General features: G+C 32.4%; 1 protein-coding gene across 2 annotated transcripts in view; it reads left to right on the top strand.

Moving 5' to 3' along the window:
* LOC111716007 (uncharacterized) overlaps positions 1–14888 on the top strand; it is a gene marked incomplete at its 3' end in the record, with an annotated part of 33456 nt that extends 18568 nt beyond the window's left edge. For both annotated transcript variants that reach the window (XM_023491417.1, XM_023491416.1), the window contains 20 exon segments: positions 1791–1860; positions 2054–2110; positions 2185–2234; positions 2666–2735; positions 2792–2845; positions 5168–5376; positions 5560–5728; positions 5781–5854; positions 5949–6034; positions 6347–6541; positions 7771–7972; positions 8027–8144; positions 8197–8319; positions 8443–10869; positions 11700–12713; positions 12774–12897; positions 12954–13396; positions 13575–13649; positions 14396–14504; positions 14852–14888. In XM_023491417.1, coding sequence (XP_023347185.1) covers positions 1791–1860; positions 2054–2110; positions 2185–2234; positions 2666–2735; positions 2792–2845; positions 5168–5376; positions 5560–5728; positions 5781–5854; positions 5949–6034; positions 6347–6541; positions 7771–7972; positions 8027–8144; positions 8197–8319; positions 8443–10869; positions 11700–12713; positions 12774–12897; positions 12954–13396; positions 13575–13649; positions 14396–14504; positions 14852–14888 — 5706 coding nt within the window.
* Between the last annotated feature and the right edge of the window lie 2875 nt (positions 14889–17763).

Below are 17763 nucleotides of genomic sequence, written 5' to 3'. Positions count from 1 at the left end.
ACACTGCAAACTGCACACTGCAAACTGCACACTGCAAACTGTACACTGCAAACTGCACACTGCAAACAGCACACTGCAAACTGTACACTGCAATCAGCACACTGCAAACTGCACACTGCAAACTGTACACTGCAAACTCCACACTGCAAACTGCACACTGAAAACTGCACAATGCAAACTGCACACTGCAAACTGCACACCACAAACTGAACACTGCAAACTGCAAACTGCACAGTTAACACTGCTCACTGTAATCTGTCACTGTACGCTTGAAAACTGCATACTGTATGCTGAACACTACAGACTGTATGCTACATACAGCACACTGCAAACTGCACACTGCAAACTGCACACTGCAAACAGCACACTGCAATCTGCACACTGCAAACTGCACACTGCAAACAGCACACTGCAATCTGCACACTGCAAACCGCAAACTACAAACTGTACACTGCAAACTGTAGACTGCAAACTGCACACTGCAAACAGCACACTGCAAACTGCACACTGCAAACTGCACAGTTAACACTGCTCACTGTAATCTGTCACTGTACGCTTGAAAACTGCATACTGTATGCTACATACAGCACACTGCACACTGCTTATTACTGTATGCTTAGTATGCTACACACTTGACACTGCAAACTTGACACAGCACTCTTCACACTGTACACTGTAAAATTTACATTATACACTGTATACTGCACACTTCACAGTGTGCACTGTATACTGCATACTTCACAGTGTGCACTGTATACTGCATACTTTACACTGTACACTGAATGCCACACACTTTAAACTGTTCACTGTACACTGCACACTGCAGACTGAACACTGAATTCTGTACACTTGACACTGCACAATGCAGTGCACACTGTATGCTGCAAATTTCACACTGTAAACTGTACACTGTATACTGCACAATGCACACCGCACACTGCACACTGCACACTGAACATTGCAAACTGCACAATGAATGTTGCACACTTGACATTACACAATATACAGTGCACACTGTACACTGTATGCCGCACACTTTACACTTACACTGCACACTGTACACTTACACTGCACACTGTACACTGCACATTGCAAACTGCTCACTGCCGCACTGCAAACTTCAAACTACATGAACTGAGTACGTCAAATGTATAACATACACTGCTTACTACTAACTGCCCACTCTGAAGTAAATACATACTGATCACTGCACACTGCCCACTGAACATTGACCACTGCACACTTCAAAATGCACACTGCACGCACACTAAACACTGCAATCTGTACATGGAACACTGCAATTGGCATACTGCACACTTCACTTGCTGTATATTGCAAACTGTACACTTAACTCTTTACACTGCATTATTTCAAACTGTACACCAAACACTAGACTCTATACATTGTACACTGAACAATTTGTACACTCTAGGCTAAACACTGTGAAATGTGCCATAATAGGTAAATTCCAATGCGTCCATATATACTCATGCCATGATAGGTTAATCCGAATGCATCAATATAGACGCAAAAATAAAAGCTTTTTGCTATACCTTTTAGCAAAAAAGTTTGGAAACATGAATTTATTAAAGACCCTTTAGGAAGCTGTTCATGAAATTTCATGTAATTCTGTCGACAGTGGAGCTGGTCGTTATGGGATAAAACTGGGTACACCAACATTCTTACACCAGTTTAAATCATGCTAGTTTAAATTTTTTTTGAACCTCACTAGCAAAATTGGTATATTAAGATTTAAAAATAGTTACTTAAACCATTTTATCTAATTTAAGGGTAATTCTTTCAATACCTGTCCATTATTCAATGGTAGACCCTGGTGTGCTACAACAATTGATGATACAGGTTGGTAGTATAACTAAATAATGACTAAATTATATCAAAATAAAGACAAAATAACGACATTAAAAATCTTGAATTGTAGAAATTACATTTTAAACTCTAAGAGTGTATTTTAATGTTGATTTAAAGAAAAAATTATTTTGCTTCCCCCTAAACTAGGAATGAGCTAACTTCAGTGTGACAATGCAATTTTTAGGTAAGTATGATGATGCTATGAAGACATGGGGGTATTGTAATCAAACATGCGCTCAAGGTTAGTCATCATTAAATCACACATTCAAACACTATAAATACAGAACATTATAATAATAAATATAATTTTAATAGTTTGCAAGACAACTGTAGGAGACTATTGCATTTTTCCTTTTATTTATAAGGTAAGACTAAATTCAATAGACAATTATTGGTATCCAAGTTGCATACAACAAATAGATACTAATGAATCTGAACCTGTGATTTGAAAGCTTCAGATCGAGTCTTTATTCCTCAAACCCAGGTTTAAGGCTCAATCTTAGACCCAACTTATGAATCAACAACAGCTTGTGTCATGTGATAACAGTCGGCTGCTCTTAGGCTTAACTTAAGAAGTTTTGCCCAATAAAAATAAATTTGACCATGGTTGGTTTTAGTGGGGTTGTGTTATCAAATTCCTCAAATCTGCCAATTCCAACCATGAAAATCCTTTGACACAAAATTAAACAAGTTCAATAAGCCCAACTCTGTTAAGAGTTAGTTGCAACTCTTAAAGCAAAGCTTAAGACTTAAAATTGTCTCGATTACAAATAACTTCTTTTTTATATGATTTTAGAATGTCACTTACAATACATGTGTATCAGACAGCAATGGATACTGGTGTTCAACAAAGGTTGATAGTAATGGTATGTATATGATATAGAGGGAAATCACAATTATAAGATTTTGATACTTGTTTTAGGTTTACATGCTTTGGGCGATAATTGGGGCTTTTGTGAACAAAAGTGCACCCAAGGTGAGCTTTAATGGATGAAACACATATATTAAATATAATTAATAAAAATTGATGTTTTAAGAAAATGAAGACTTTCAATTGAAGCATAATTTTATATATCATCTTAGACACCACTGGAGCATTTTGAAAATCATAATGACTGCAGAATGCAAAAAAAACAAATAAAAAATAACTTAACCCATGCATTGTCATTTAAGTAAATCATTGTTGGGAGATGTTAAATATGTTATGGCTTCTGTTTTGTGAATCCTGAGCTGAACACTTTAAAATCCTGATTACTTAATCTCAGTGTCCAATTGACACTCTTTTGATTTTCTTCTTAATCCTTTCTTTTTGGATACCCCTAATGTATAAAAGTTACTTTTGATTTTAATTACAGATACAATGCTATATTGATTGGACTAATATCCAATTGAACTAAATTCAGCGGTTTACAACCCAGCTATCCAAATTGCGTAAGCAACGTAAACGAATATTATTTTGGCTCCAATTACGCAATTAAAACGCAAATTTGCGTAAAACTAGATTAGTGTAAATATCTAATTTTTCTAAAGAAAATATTTTATAACCCAGCTAAAAAGTAAAAATATAATGAATTTGTGGAGATGTGTATCATTTTATTTCAGGTATACAATTTGTGTAATTCCCTAAAACTCTAAATCTAAATTATTTGTGATATATCTAAAATTTCCGATATGGCATATACTGCATTTTCAAAAAAAATTGAAAAAATAAACTTTTAAAAAGAATTTAAGTTGCCTTTGTTAGCATTAAAATTGCGTAAAAATTGCACTCTTTTTACACATATGTTTTGAGTGTTTAAATATTGAAGAATTCAGTGGCCCAGGTGTGTGTGCATTGTGCAGAGTGCAGCAATGTTATATTATATAGAAAGCCGTGTGATTGAAGATAAGAGTGGGAAGGGGGGGGGGTTAATTGGGCAGAGAATTTACAGTGCTATATAGCACACTGGTTTTTAGTACCAAATTTCACCGCTAGGTGTCTCTGTTACATTTACGTAAATTTTAAAAAAAGTAAAAAGGTTCAGATTAAATTTTTTACTAAAAGTATATCATTTAGATTTGGGTTTTAAATTATTTTTAATTTTTTTTAAATAAAACATTTTTATTAGGAAAATGCACTGAATTTTCTATCAAAAAGTTTTATATAACTTTTATAAATCTCATATACATATTAAGCTTGTTGCTAAATTGAACCGTATTCCCGGATGAATGGAAACAGTTCAGAGAGAGTACCATATAGTTTCCTATGACCAGAATATTTCATATATTATTTTTGTGAAAATGGATTCCATGTCAGACTGTGACATTTGTCTTGTGTTTTTTTTTCGCCCAAAGACAGTACACTGAGGTACAAAAAATGCGTACACTGGTCTGAAATAACTTTCCTTGCATTAGTGCTTTGGGGTTGATAAACTTTAAGTAATATCGATTATCGGCATACTTGAAAAAAAAACTTGGACTGAGAAAGGAAAATAACGATGTCAATAGATATTTAAACAAATAATTGTTAACTCTCAAATCATAGGAATTGATTCTTTTCTACAAACTCTGATTCTTGAAACCCTTCTGTCTTTTGCTACTCACTTTGTAGACCTTAGAATTTTCAAACTATCAATTCTGTTAGATCTAATAATCTAAGATTGATTGACACCATTAGGTTTCAAAGATGTAGGGATCAGAACATTTGAGTTTGTGGCTCAGACTCAATTCTTTCCCTTGTGTAATTTATCCAGATTTAAAGTTATGAACATTCCTATTAACAAACCACTGTGTGTAACTACAGAAACATTAGAGTACCATGCCTACTCAGGGATGGCCTATCTGCATGCATAAAATATTGCATAATTTTTGGTAATTGAGAAAATTAAAATGTGCAGTTTTGTCGTAAATTTGTATAATATTATTGCGTAAATTTTACGTCTACTAAAACCAATAAATTTGCGTAGCTAAGTGTGCCATTTTACGTCTTTCATGACGTAAAAAGAGCCAAAACCTCTATGCAAAATTTACGTAAAAATGCAAAAAGTGACGCTTTAATTGCGATCTTTTTGTGCAATTTGGCTAGCTGGGAAGTGGGCTTTTAGAGCATTTAATCATGCTAAAAAGAACATATTAAAAAAATTTTTTTATCACATTTAAGAACTATAGTATTTTTCAACGTTAGTATTAATAAACATTATTATATTAATTTTACATGAAATGAGTTTGCTGGGAATTGGGGAATCATGAACATTTTTCCCACATAGTTTTGACCTCTACATTTGAGTAACATGGCTGTAAGAACTTTATCTTAATTTAGGACCATCATGTGGAGTTGAACTGTTTAATGAACAAATTAAAGTTGGTAGCATTGCATTTTCTCATGGAGTAGAGCCTGGTAGAACTGTCAACTCCATCATGGCTTCAAATACACTGATTGGAGCCACTTCAAAGGTTAAAGAAGACACAAGTGATAACATTGGCAAAGACATATATATATATTGTGAAAATGAAGGATCTAATTTGCAGGTATCACTTCTCTTTAAATTATGTATATAAACAATTTGGCATACACCAAATCTTTAAACTTCAGGAACATATGTATATTATTCTAAAATATATTAAAAGAATGAGATTAAAAGGGATTAGTAAGAAAATTTGAAAATCTTATCATGTAAAGACCTAAATAAATCTAAACAGATATTGTTTAAGGTGTATGTCAATAACAAACTTCAACTGATTGACATAGAATTTGACAAAAGTATAACACATGTAAAATTGAATGGACCTATTAGTCCTGGAAAATTTGAAAAAGCCTTGCGAAATCAATCTGCACTTTTACCACCAACCACTCCCAATACACTAGGGTGTGATATCACAGGTGAAATGTCCATTGTTTTAAAACTTAAATTTTTCATATTCCCTGATATTAGGAAACATGTGTTCAAAAGTATTAAATGATGAGGGAAAAATTATACAAGTGTATGAAACAGTTCCATCTAAAGAGGTATCTTAATATAAAAAATCTGAAAAGAATGTGGTGGGGTGTGGGGGGGGGGGCGCAACTAGTCTAGTAATTTCTACAAATTTTATTGTTTTAGGTGGATTATATGGAATTGGAAATTGTGTGGAATTGTCATCGAGCCCCAAATTTTCATTCTCTCTGTAATATGCTTGAGTGGAAATGGTTTTTATTTCAAGTTTAACATAATATTCACAATAAAAAATGATCATTGTTAATATTAATTTTCTAAAACATAAAAAAAACATTTAAAAAACAAAGCCCTGACATTTTTCTGGACCTGCTTTAAATTACAATCTAATCTTTAATGGTAAAAAGGCAATAGAATACCTTGTAACCAGTTCTAATTGCATAAATAGATGTCTAACTTTGTACAATTTTTCTTCAAAAATTAGTTTTTTTAATAATTAATAATAATCAATTTTAAATTAAATTTTAATGTTTTATGTATTATGACCAGAATCTGATTGTTACTAGGAAAAAAGATATGGTCAGTGGCAGGAAAGATGAATTGATTTGTCCAGGGGAAGAAGGAAACATCAAGCTTGGGCTACAGTGTCTCAGGCTTAAACATATTCCTAAATCTTTCTCTGAAGCTCAACAATCCTGTTCAGAAGACACATCTGGATTTATTAATCCTCCTCAAGGAGCCATTCAATCAGAGATATTAAGGAAAGTTCTTTATTTTAGGACTGTAAGTTGTAGGGGTAATTTTAGGGACCTCTCTTTGACAGAGTGACATTGACTATAATGAAAAAAAGTGAAAAACACAAAAATGTTCAAAAATCCAAATATTTTCAATTAAGCAAAAACTGTCTTTAAAAACATTTTTTTCATTCACACTGAGACTAGATAATTTAGTGCAGTTGATCAGATGAACATTTTTTTTTTCAAATTTTAGAGTAATCAATTTCAAATAGTTTTGAACAGCAAATAATAGCTGTTCTGTCACTATCATAAAAAAATAATATCCTTCAATGATCCTGTAATCTTGTTCCTCTTAGAGCATTTTGGTCAGTAGAAATCTGCAACAAGATCAAATAGGCAGACTTTTAGATCAAAACTAATTAATCTTATCAACATACTGAATCTAATATTGGAAATATTCCATATTAGGGGGATGATTACTTGCCATAATAGAATAGCGACAGACCACAATTAGTGGCTCCAATTAACTGATGATATGGTAGTCATTTTTTATCGATCAGAAACAATCCTGTTCAAAGTTTATCATACTTCATTGGTCTCTTTGTTTGCTAAAATCTAAAATCTGCAGAATAACACTAATCAGATAAGAGAACAAGACAATCTTTGCTGACAACCTCAAACTGGGGCTCAATTTTTTTAGATTATATTCTTCCTGGCATTTTTGCTAATACCAAAATTGACCATCGCAAATGGCCTTTTGTGATAAAAAAACCCTAGTAAAAATATGTCGATTTGGAAATACCATTTTTGAAAATAATTAAAAATAGCCATGTTGGAGCTGAAAAGCTAAGAAAAACAGCTGATTTTGTGATTGAATTGTTTCCCCTTTAATACTTCTAGATAGGATGTTTTTGAATACTTTTACAAACCGTTTGCTGTGTTGAATTAAGCTTTGCAAGACAGATCTTTGGATACGCATCTCAACATATTTTTGAAAAATTAAAAAATTACTTGTATAACCAGTTTTTCAGACACAAATAGCCATTTGCAATGGTTAGCTTTGATTTTTTTTGAAAAATGCTACTTTAAATTATAAAAACAAAGTAGTATTTACTACTTAATTTGTGTTTCATGAAACTTTGTCACCCTGAATATAACATGTCACTTTAAAAATTGAGGGTAGCATAAATTAACTCTACATACCCTTTTAAGTAAAGCATTCAATTGGATTCAATTAATAAAATCATGTTTAGATTATACGCTGAGAAAAATGAATTAAGTTCATTTTGGTTAGGAGTAATTAAAGTAGATGGAAAATGGACAAAGATTACATGGGATCCTATACATCTTGATGATTTAAACATAGTTAATACAGAAGCCATTGGAAACTGTATGATTGCAGACTCTGAGAATCAATTTAAACCTAAAATTGTTGATTGTGGAGAAAAACATGGGGTATGACTTATTAATTGACATAAACAGTGAACTCTTCTAATTATCCAATTTTAGTATTACTGCAATGCTTCTCCAAGCTGCCCAGCTGGATTTAAATGGGTTCCATCATTAGGACAAACCTGTCTTGGAAGTGGTGTTGGTGCAAATGACTTAATTAAAGACTACCATTCAGGTACAAGAGTTTTAGAGTTGTGAAGCAATTAATACTCTTGATTATTTTAAAGGTTTGAGCTTCTGTGCCAAATTTGGGTTGAGTTTGTATACACCATCCACATCCAATGAATTAGAAGACTTCTTAAAATGGCGTGACCTCAATAAACCAATAAGCAAAAATGATTTTATGATTGGTAAGTCGCAAATTACTCTCATTAAAAGTGGATGATTTATTTGGCATCTGTCCCATTGTGCTGGCTATTGTCTCAAGGCAATCATTTTCCCTAATGAAAGCTAATTTAATTATATTTAACAAGGCCTGCGCAGATATTGGAGTGATGAAAAGGCATTTTTTGTTTCCCATTATTCTCTTGGTGATTTACCAGACTCAACTTTTCCAAGCCTTAAGGGTAAAGGAAACTGTTTCAGTGCTTCATTTGAAAAATTAAATAATGATAGCTGCTATGAAGAAAGAGAAATTAGACCCATGAGAGCTGTTTGTCAGTATAAGGAGTGCACCACTTTGGAAAAGAAAATTTGTATTTTCCCATTCCGCTATAAAGGAAGAACATATGATACTTGTATTTACTCTGACCAAGGTAAGCCTTGGTGCAGTCTACAGGTTGATGTTAACAGAAACCACATTATTGGAGTGGATACTGTTGGAACATGTGAAGAAAGTTGTGCAGTTCAATCATGTCCAACAGGATTTTTCAGAATTGATAAAAACTGTTTTCATCTATCTGCTCGAACAAACAATGGTATAGTAGGTTCAACTGAGGAGGCTCAAAGAAAATGTTTAGAGATGGGAGCTAGACTGTATCAGCCAAGAGACTTCAAATCTTTTGCTGAATTAATTGATAGGGAAAGCATCTTTTTGAAGAATTCATCATTTCATTTTCTCCAATATCAAAGTACTGAATCCTTTATTGCTATTGGAGCTAAAGTTGAATCAATTGGACCAACTATTTCCATCAAATACTTGGATGGTACTAAAGCATACCTTATAGAACAATTGTTAGAGATTGATGAAAAAGTAGCATGGCCAATGCCATATAATAATGAAGCCTGTATTATGCTTAACAAAGATGGAAACATGACAGTTGAAGATTGCTTTGGCTATGGTTTACACTCAAAAAAACTATTGGGTTACATTTGTGAAGCTAAAGAATTTTTGACAGTTGATGGTCCTGAATCCAATACTACTTGCCTTTTCCCTTTTCAAACAAAAACAGCTGGGCCTTTACACAACACATGTGTTTTTGATGATTTGCATAAAGGTCCATGGTGTGCTACAGAAGTGGATGAAAAAGGCGTTGTTATATCAGAAAAATGGGGAATTTGCAGAGATGAGAGATTAATAGCTATAGATGGAGTAGGAGCAGGGAAGGAATGCATATTGCCATTCATTTTGGACAATGTTTGGCAAACAACTTGTATATATAATCCAAAAGGAGAACTTTGGTGCCCAACTAACATTCATGATGGATCTAGAGTCTTAAATGATGCTACTTACGAAGTTGGATCTTGCCCAGATTTTCTAAAGCCAGTGAACTCAGACTGTAATATGAATTATGATTTAGTTGACCAAGTGTGTTTAAGAGTTTCTCCAATTCCTGAGGATTTTGACAAAGCCCAGATCAAATGCAGAGAAGAAGGAGGAAACCTTCTATCCATACTTACAGACTCCTTGTTAAAATCTTTAGAAATTTTCATTTTAAAGTTAAACTCTTCAGAACTATATCTCTCTCAATCCTTAAACATTACCTCTTTAACAAAGTTTTGGATTGGTGGTATGTTCAAGGAAGATAATTGGTACTGGATGTCAAATGGTAAAAAAGTAAACAATTCTTTACCAAAGATTACTTGTGGCATTGAAGAATGCACTAAATCCTCTGGCTTGGTATTTAAATTAGATGCAAACACATTGGAGGGTATTCAAATTTCTGAAAAGATGCCTTACATCTGTCAATCTTCATGTCCTGTAGGATTTAAATGGCAAAAGAAGATTCAAAAGTGTTTGATGATTGTAGACACCCCTAATTCAAAGACCAAATCAGCAGCTACACTTGATTGTGCAAAGAGAAAGTCAAATCTTTTAAGCATTGACTCATGTGATGATTTGTTGAAACTCTCCGAGGATATCATAATAAATGGCCAAACTACATTTTGGCTTGGATTTTACAGTGTTAACAAACTGACAAACACACATCGAAGGTCAAACCAGGTATATGGAATCAATTCAAAAGGATATTCTTGGATAAATGATGATTCTTGTATAAAAACTGCAGAAGGAAATAGAGTTTCAACTTTTCTAAAAGCAAATGATAGTGATTTTACTGCATACTTAAATCTAAGCAAAATTAGTAATCCACAGATAAATCTACATGCTTTACATCAGCATGATACCATAAAAAGAGGTTATATTTGTGAAGCTGAAAAGGATTGGATGTGCCTCAATGATCATGTGATGTACCAAGAAAACTGCTACCACTATGTAAACATGTCAACTTCATTTACAAATGCTTTTCTTCACTGCAATTCTATGCATGGTACTCTTGTTGAACCAAAGCTTTTTTCACAAATTCTTTTCCTTCAGTCATATTTATCAGAGCTAGATATGAAGGTCACAATATGGACTGGGTATAGAAGAAATATGCTCAAAGATGAAAAAAGGGGTGCCAAATATTTTGAGACTTCAACTTTTAAAAAATCTGACTTTGCTCAGGATCTTCAAGCATCAGGTCAGTTGTAAGTGGGTATTTTTAAGAACTTCATATTTTTCAAAATATTTTTTTCAAATATTCAATATTTTTTAGAAATGTTCCCTAAAGAACAGAAATATTAAAATTTTTAAATTATTTTTTTTGAACGAAAATCACAAAAATGTTAACTTTGTAAAAAAGTGAAGGGAGTCTCACAATGTTGTCTAATTTTGCAAATCTTCTCAATACCTAACAAAATCTACACCACAGGCAGCCGTAGTACATTTGCGTGACACTAAATAAAAACAAAAACAAGCAAAAATATGCTTGAAATTGGTTTCTGGGTTCTTAAGTTATGTAAAAATTTTAAAAAACTAGTTAATTTGTAAACCAATAAGAGGTTAAAGGGTTACTAAAGTGAGCAGTTGATATTGACCGCTTGTACATAGACGGTTAAGCACAATTGAAATTTTAAGATTAAATCATACAAAGTCTGTATGCAGTTAGAATGTGTTTTAATTACAAGCTGACTTGTTAAAATATTGCTTACACTTTTATTGTTATCAAAATTTGATACTTTTCCTGAATCAACTTTTTAAATGCAAGGAATTTATTCCGGAAAGAAAAATATTATCAAAAGTCTGACTATAGATTTCTTTGAAATAGCAAGTTTATGAAATTGGAGATTATGAGAGTGAATAATAAATACATCTAATATCATTCATAACAAAACAAATTTAAACTATACCATTAATATATGTAATATGTAATATATGTGTGTGAATAAATCTTTAATAATAATAATAATTATAAAATAAAAAAATACTGTAAATTAAATTAAAACTGATTTAGCTTAATCAATTATCTAGGGGATGGTGACTGTCTTGGAATGAACATAACAGACTTGAATTGGATTTGGATGAACTGTTCAGAGAAAATTGCTGTTGTGTGTCAAACACCACAAATTCCAACAGCAGAAGCAGTTGAGCTTATTCATGATCCATTATTGGTGTTACCTATGGACGACACACCTAATGACATTACCTACCAAAGTTGGATTTCAAATCCAAATGAGAAAGTTATTCAAACCAAAATGCCACAACCTTCAGATTTTCTTGGACATATGCTCTCATACATTGATGTAACCAAGACATTTTCATTTAAAGAGGGAATTACTATTGCTTTATGGCTGCGATCAATTCAAACAAGTAGAAAAGCTGTTATCTTAGATTTCCAAGAAGAAAAGGATACACAGGGTCTTGTATTTTACATTGATAATAAAAAACTAAACATTGACCTTTGCAATAACAAAGAGTGCACAACTTTTACATCTGCCTATTTGTTGCCAGAAAAGTCATGGACTTTTGCTTCAGTCTCTTTTGATAGTCTGAATAAAATGGGAACTTTCTATGTTAATGAAACATTTGGTTTTGAAGAATTCAAATCTTCATATTTCCAATATGATACAGAGGATTGGTTATTCATAGACTCTACTTCTCTTGAAAAGCCTAGACTAGGATCAGCAAAGTTTCAAGAAGAGGACAGAGAAGAAAACTTCTATGGTCAAATGTCTTGCCTTAAAGTGTTCTCACAGTACTTGTCAGTGGCCCAGATGTATCATGTGATGAAGAATTGTAAAATTGATGATTCTTATACCAAGGTCTATGAATGTCCTGAAGGTTTCTTCCTACTTCATTCTCAATGTTACAAATTGCATACAGAGCAAATGACATATGTCAGTGCTGAACTAACATGCTTGACCTCCTTTGATTTTGAAAGCTATTTGGCCTTTCCAGATGATTATTTCAGCCATGAATATCTTTTGCAAATTCTTGTTGAACAAGGATTAGAAGACATTTGGTTGGGTTTGGATTCAATGTCAGGTAAAACATCATTTTAATAATAAGAAATCAACCAATTTATTAAATTCTTCCATGTTTTAGTTCATCCACCAGGAGAAAGATGGATTAAAAGTGAAGGAAATGAAGAAGAGAATTTGACTTGGTCAGATGGTTTCCCTGTTAGTGGTGTACAGTATTGTGCCTTTTCAAACACTACCATAATCATGTACTAATTATTAAATTTAAGGTGTGTATTTCAAATATAATATTCTATCTATTTAGGGGAAATGAAGACTGTAAGCAGAAGAAGCCATTTTTTTGTTCTGTTAGACAAGAAACTATCCCAAAATGTCCTCCAAATTATTTCAGTTACAAGGAAATGTGCATTTACAAGAACTCAAATAAAACCTCGTTTTTGGAAAGTAAAGAACAATGTGGTCATTATGGAGGAATAGTATTGCCAATACAGACAAAAGGATTGTTCGAATTCATAAAGCACCATGCTGCTTTTCAAAATTCATCTAATCTGTATATTGGGATGTACAGGACTAATGGTTTAACTAGATTTACAGATTTCTCTGAATACAATTCATCATCTTATGATTTCAACGGTTCAAATTTAGTCAGGGAAGATCTTCCATGTGTCTTTCTGGACAATGAAGATGGGTTTAAAGCAAAGCAAACTGAATGTGAACATCAATTTGAATCATACTGCCTTTGGAAAGGTGAAAATTTATTTTCAAAACTCAAAATAACTAATAAAAATTTGTATTGTTAAAAAGGTCTCCTTTTTCTTTCTTTTCATTTATATTTAAAAGGGTGAAATGACTCCTAATAGAAAGATGGGGGGGGGAAGGGGAAGCTATTTTGAATCTCTATAATAGCCTTTTATCATTTCAAAAGAGCCATCATGTCCTGAAAACTACACAGTTAATCTAGCAGAGCCAAATGGAAGAACTTGTTATTTGCTAACTCAAGGTACAATTTTATAGAAGAGACTTTAGATGGTACACACTTGCAGTATGATTTCAATTAAGTGTACAGGACACAAAGCATGAGACCTGAAAATTTTTTGTCATTTAAAGTAGTAAAATGCTTAAATCAGATGTAAAAATATTATTGTCAGGGATTAGCTCCAGAGAGGGTTAACTGTTGTGTAAATGGTGTAGTTTGTAATTTTTATTCAATGACACAAATCAGCCAACAAAATAATTTATTTACCAAAATTAACAATTGCGGTGGATTTACTGGAACTGGTATTTAAACAAATATCAAAATAATAAGCTTCAACTTTGAGCTTAAAATAAAAAATATAATCAATAGCTTGGCAATAATATTTCAAAGGTTAGGAAGAATATGCCAAATTCAACCAAACACTGGCATCAGTAACTCACTAGTAGGCTTGTGAATTCATTGTTAGCAATAAGATCGCTGATAAATAAAAACAATTTGATTGAAAACATTTAATATCCTGCTTATGAATTTGTCAGCATTAACATTACTGAAACACAACCCTGTTTGAAAACAAGCAATGAACTGCTTATGAATTTGAATTCAAAATGAACTTTTGAGCTATTTAAGCAATAAGTTTTAATGAATATTGTTCAGTTATCTCTGAAGTTTCTTCCCATGCGGGTAACCCTGTACATTAAATCATTTTAAGTTTGATAAATTTACAATTTGAATACATTATTTAACTGTATAGAATTTTTCAACATTTTAAGAAATGAGTAATTATGAAGATGGAGAATGTAAATCTGGAAATCATTTTCTGGATAGAATTGCCCAACCTGAAGATCTAAAATTAGTAAAACTTGCACTTCAATACAAGAAGTAAGTAAACATCAAGAAATAAACATATTGATTTTTTTTATTGATTGTATACAGCAAATGTATAACTGCAACTTATCATTATTAGGGAAAAAAGATTAAGATTAAGGAAGACTATTTTGAAACACAATGATAGATGTAAACTTGTGAATGACATCATATTTACTCCAATAACAATAGTTTTTGAAAAGATATGCAGTCCTAGTCATTTATCCATGTTTTTACAAATAGATATTTAGTAAAAAAGAAAAAAAAGCGCAGAAAGATCAAACAACTAGTTTTGATTGAATGGTTATGGTGGTATACCCTCTCTGTATTTAGATATTTGTGTTAATATTTTATTTTTTAAGGTTTGCCTGGATCAATCAATCTACTGAGAATTCAAAGGTAGGACTTTGCTTACTGAAAAAAAGCCAGAAAGGTCCAAGGAGCAATCAGGTTCAGGTTAAGTTGGAACAGACCTCTGTTTACACTGGTACAAATTGCTGCATAATCTGATGTGGTACAGTGATACTAGTCTAGTCTTTCAATGGTAGTTTAATGTAACATAAAAAGTACGTTTTTGTACATTATGTTAAAAGAATATGAAACATTTGGATATATTCTATAAAGTGTGAATGTTGAAGGTTAACATTATAGGAGCTTTTACCTAATGTTTATGTTAAACTTTAATGTTAGAGGAACATATTCCCAACCTTAGCGTTTTGTGGTAACATAAAGTTTTTTTTAATACCTACAACAACATGTTTGACCAAAATGTAAAAAAAACTTTTTTTTCTATTTCAAAGTTCAAAGTTAGTGTTGTATAACAGAAAAATGCATTTCTGTTTATGAAAACGTTTTGAAACGTTTTCCTTAATGGTATAATGAAAAGTTGTTTTAACTTTAATAATTTATTTTAATTAAATTTTACAATATTTTTAAATTTCAATATGATATCAGAAGGAAACATTTTGAGACTTCTATATTTCTTGTTTTTCATTCTTTCTTCTTGATCATCCATTCCTTGTCCATCCTTCAATCATACTTTGGTTAATTTTGAAAATAAAAATAAATTAATTTTTTGGATGTTTTCTGCAGCCAGCCAAATTGCAGAAGCAGAACTATTTTTTGGAGCCCTGTATCTATATTCTATATTCTGAGAGTGGCAAGGTTGTTTGTTTTTTAAATTTTTTTTTCAGTCATGTTACTGTGTCAGCCACTGCTTTCCTAGCTATAACACACTTTCAATTAAAATTTTCTTGATGGTAGGGAGAGGGGTGAGGGGGCGTTTTACACATATTCCTGTTTTGTATCTTAAGTAGGACATAGAGGGGGGAATGGGATGTCTTCTATCCTGTGTATTTGTCTTTATTCACTATCAGTGAAAAAAATAGATAGTGTAAAGCTCAAATCCCCTTCTAATTTTTCCTGTTCAAAGTTTTCTTCTTCTTTCTTGTTTATCTTGCTTTAAGCACCCATCTCTACTGTCAAGAGATTTCCCTTCCACTTTTTTCTGTTCAATCTATTTTTTCTTCTTGCTTCTTGTTTCTTGTTTTTACACTTTAAGGCCTATCCAAATAGTTCTTTAAACCTTGAGTTGTGGAGTAGGTATGAGAGAGATAAGGAGGTTTGTAGGAAGAAGGGTATAGAGGATTTCTCCCTGTGTTCCTTCATTTTATGCTGTTTCCCAGTTAGGGGAATTAAGGAATTAACCCATAACTGCACCCCATATGCAAAATGGGGAGTTGTGATCCCTGAAAGCTCTCTTGAAAGGTATCTTCCATGGCAGTCCAGTCCTCACATCTGGTCAAGTAAAAAACGGGTATCGTTGTGCATGGCTTCCCAAATAACAAAAGTCAGGAATTTCCCCAGATTCTCCAGCCGTGGTGACTTCCTTTGAGGAATTTCTAGGAAATTCTCGAGAAATTCCCCAGAATTGGTCTCCAAGATGAGAGATTTTTGTGGGATCACAGCTTTGAGACTCAGTTTTGAGAATTTCCTGAGAAATTCTTCGGAATTTTTCCCCACGAAATTCCTCACCATGTTATGGATTTTTAGGGGAATTTATTAAGAGAATTAGTTTCATGAAAATCCTGAGAATTTCTCCTGATTACTTCTCCGAAAAGTCCTGAGAATATCTTAGTACTTGGTCACCAAGTTAATGACTTTTAGGGGAATTAAATAAGAGAATTATTTTTGAGAAATTCATGGGAATTTCTCTGGAATGTCACCCCAAGAAATTCCTGAGAAATTCTCGGGAATCCTTCTCCAGAAATTCCTGAGAAATTCTTAGGGACTTGGTCATCAAGTTTACTGTTTTTTATGGGAATTATATAAGATAATAAGTTTCGTGAAATTCCTTAGAATTTCTGGAATACTTGTCGGGAAATTCCTTATTCCTTAAATAAGAGAATAAGTTTCTAGAAATTCCTGAGAATTTCTCTGGGATTTTTCTCAAGAAATTCCTAGGAATTTCTCAGGAATATTTCTCCAGAAATTCCTGAGAAATTCTCACAACTTCATCACATAATTTTCAAGTCTGTTTTTCTTTAATAGGTGTCTCTGAGATTCTCTGCCCTAACTAAATCTTTTTTCTTTGCATCCTTATTAATATAAAATGATAATGTAGCGACGAAAGGAATAAGACCAAATGAATAAGACCAAATGAATAAGATCAAATAAACTGACTGAATATATATTTATCAAAAACAGTATTTATACTAGATGCAGTATATCATAATCTAAACAATAACATGTGAAGTATGGAATATGCTGTGTACTGCATTCCAGGAATCCAGGGGCGCCACAATAATTTACTTTAGAACCATCTTTTTTTAAAAATATTTTGAAATTTTTTATCATTTTTTAATTTCTTCTTGACAATGAATGCCTCAACTAGGACACAATCTTTAGATAACAATGCCTCAACTAGAACACAGTCTTGAAAACTATCAATGTCATGTTATAAATTAATTTTAAGTTCAGTTCAAATTAACAATGGGTGTTACATAGAAGTTTACAAACCTAGATAGTTAATAATGTACAATGTAGTTCAGGTTTACAGAGTATTGTTTACCCAATCTTTATTACACCTTTATTGAATGATGATTTGAAAATAGCAGCATTATCCTATCTTGTAAATGTAAGCCGTATATGCCAGATAAATGGTGGGTCACTTGAAATTATGTCTCTAGTCATTTTAAGACACACCCTTGAGTTAAAAGTCAAATTTTAATAACTGTTCAAATAATAAATCATTTTTAATGAAGTGTAACATAAC

Source organism: Eurytemora carolleeae, unplaced genomic scaffold (assembly GCF_000591075.1).
Source record: "Eurytemora carolleeae unplaced genomic scaffold, Eaff_2.0 scaffold1929, whole genome shotgun sequence".
NCBI classification, from domain to species: Eukaryota; Metazoa; Arthropoda; class Copepoda; order Calanoida; family Temoridae; genus Eurytemora; species Eurytemora carolleeae.
The sequence above is the reverse complement of the archived record's forward strand: the minus strand, read 5'-3'. Positions and strand labels throughout refer to the sequence as shown.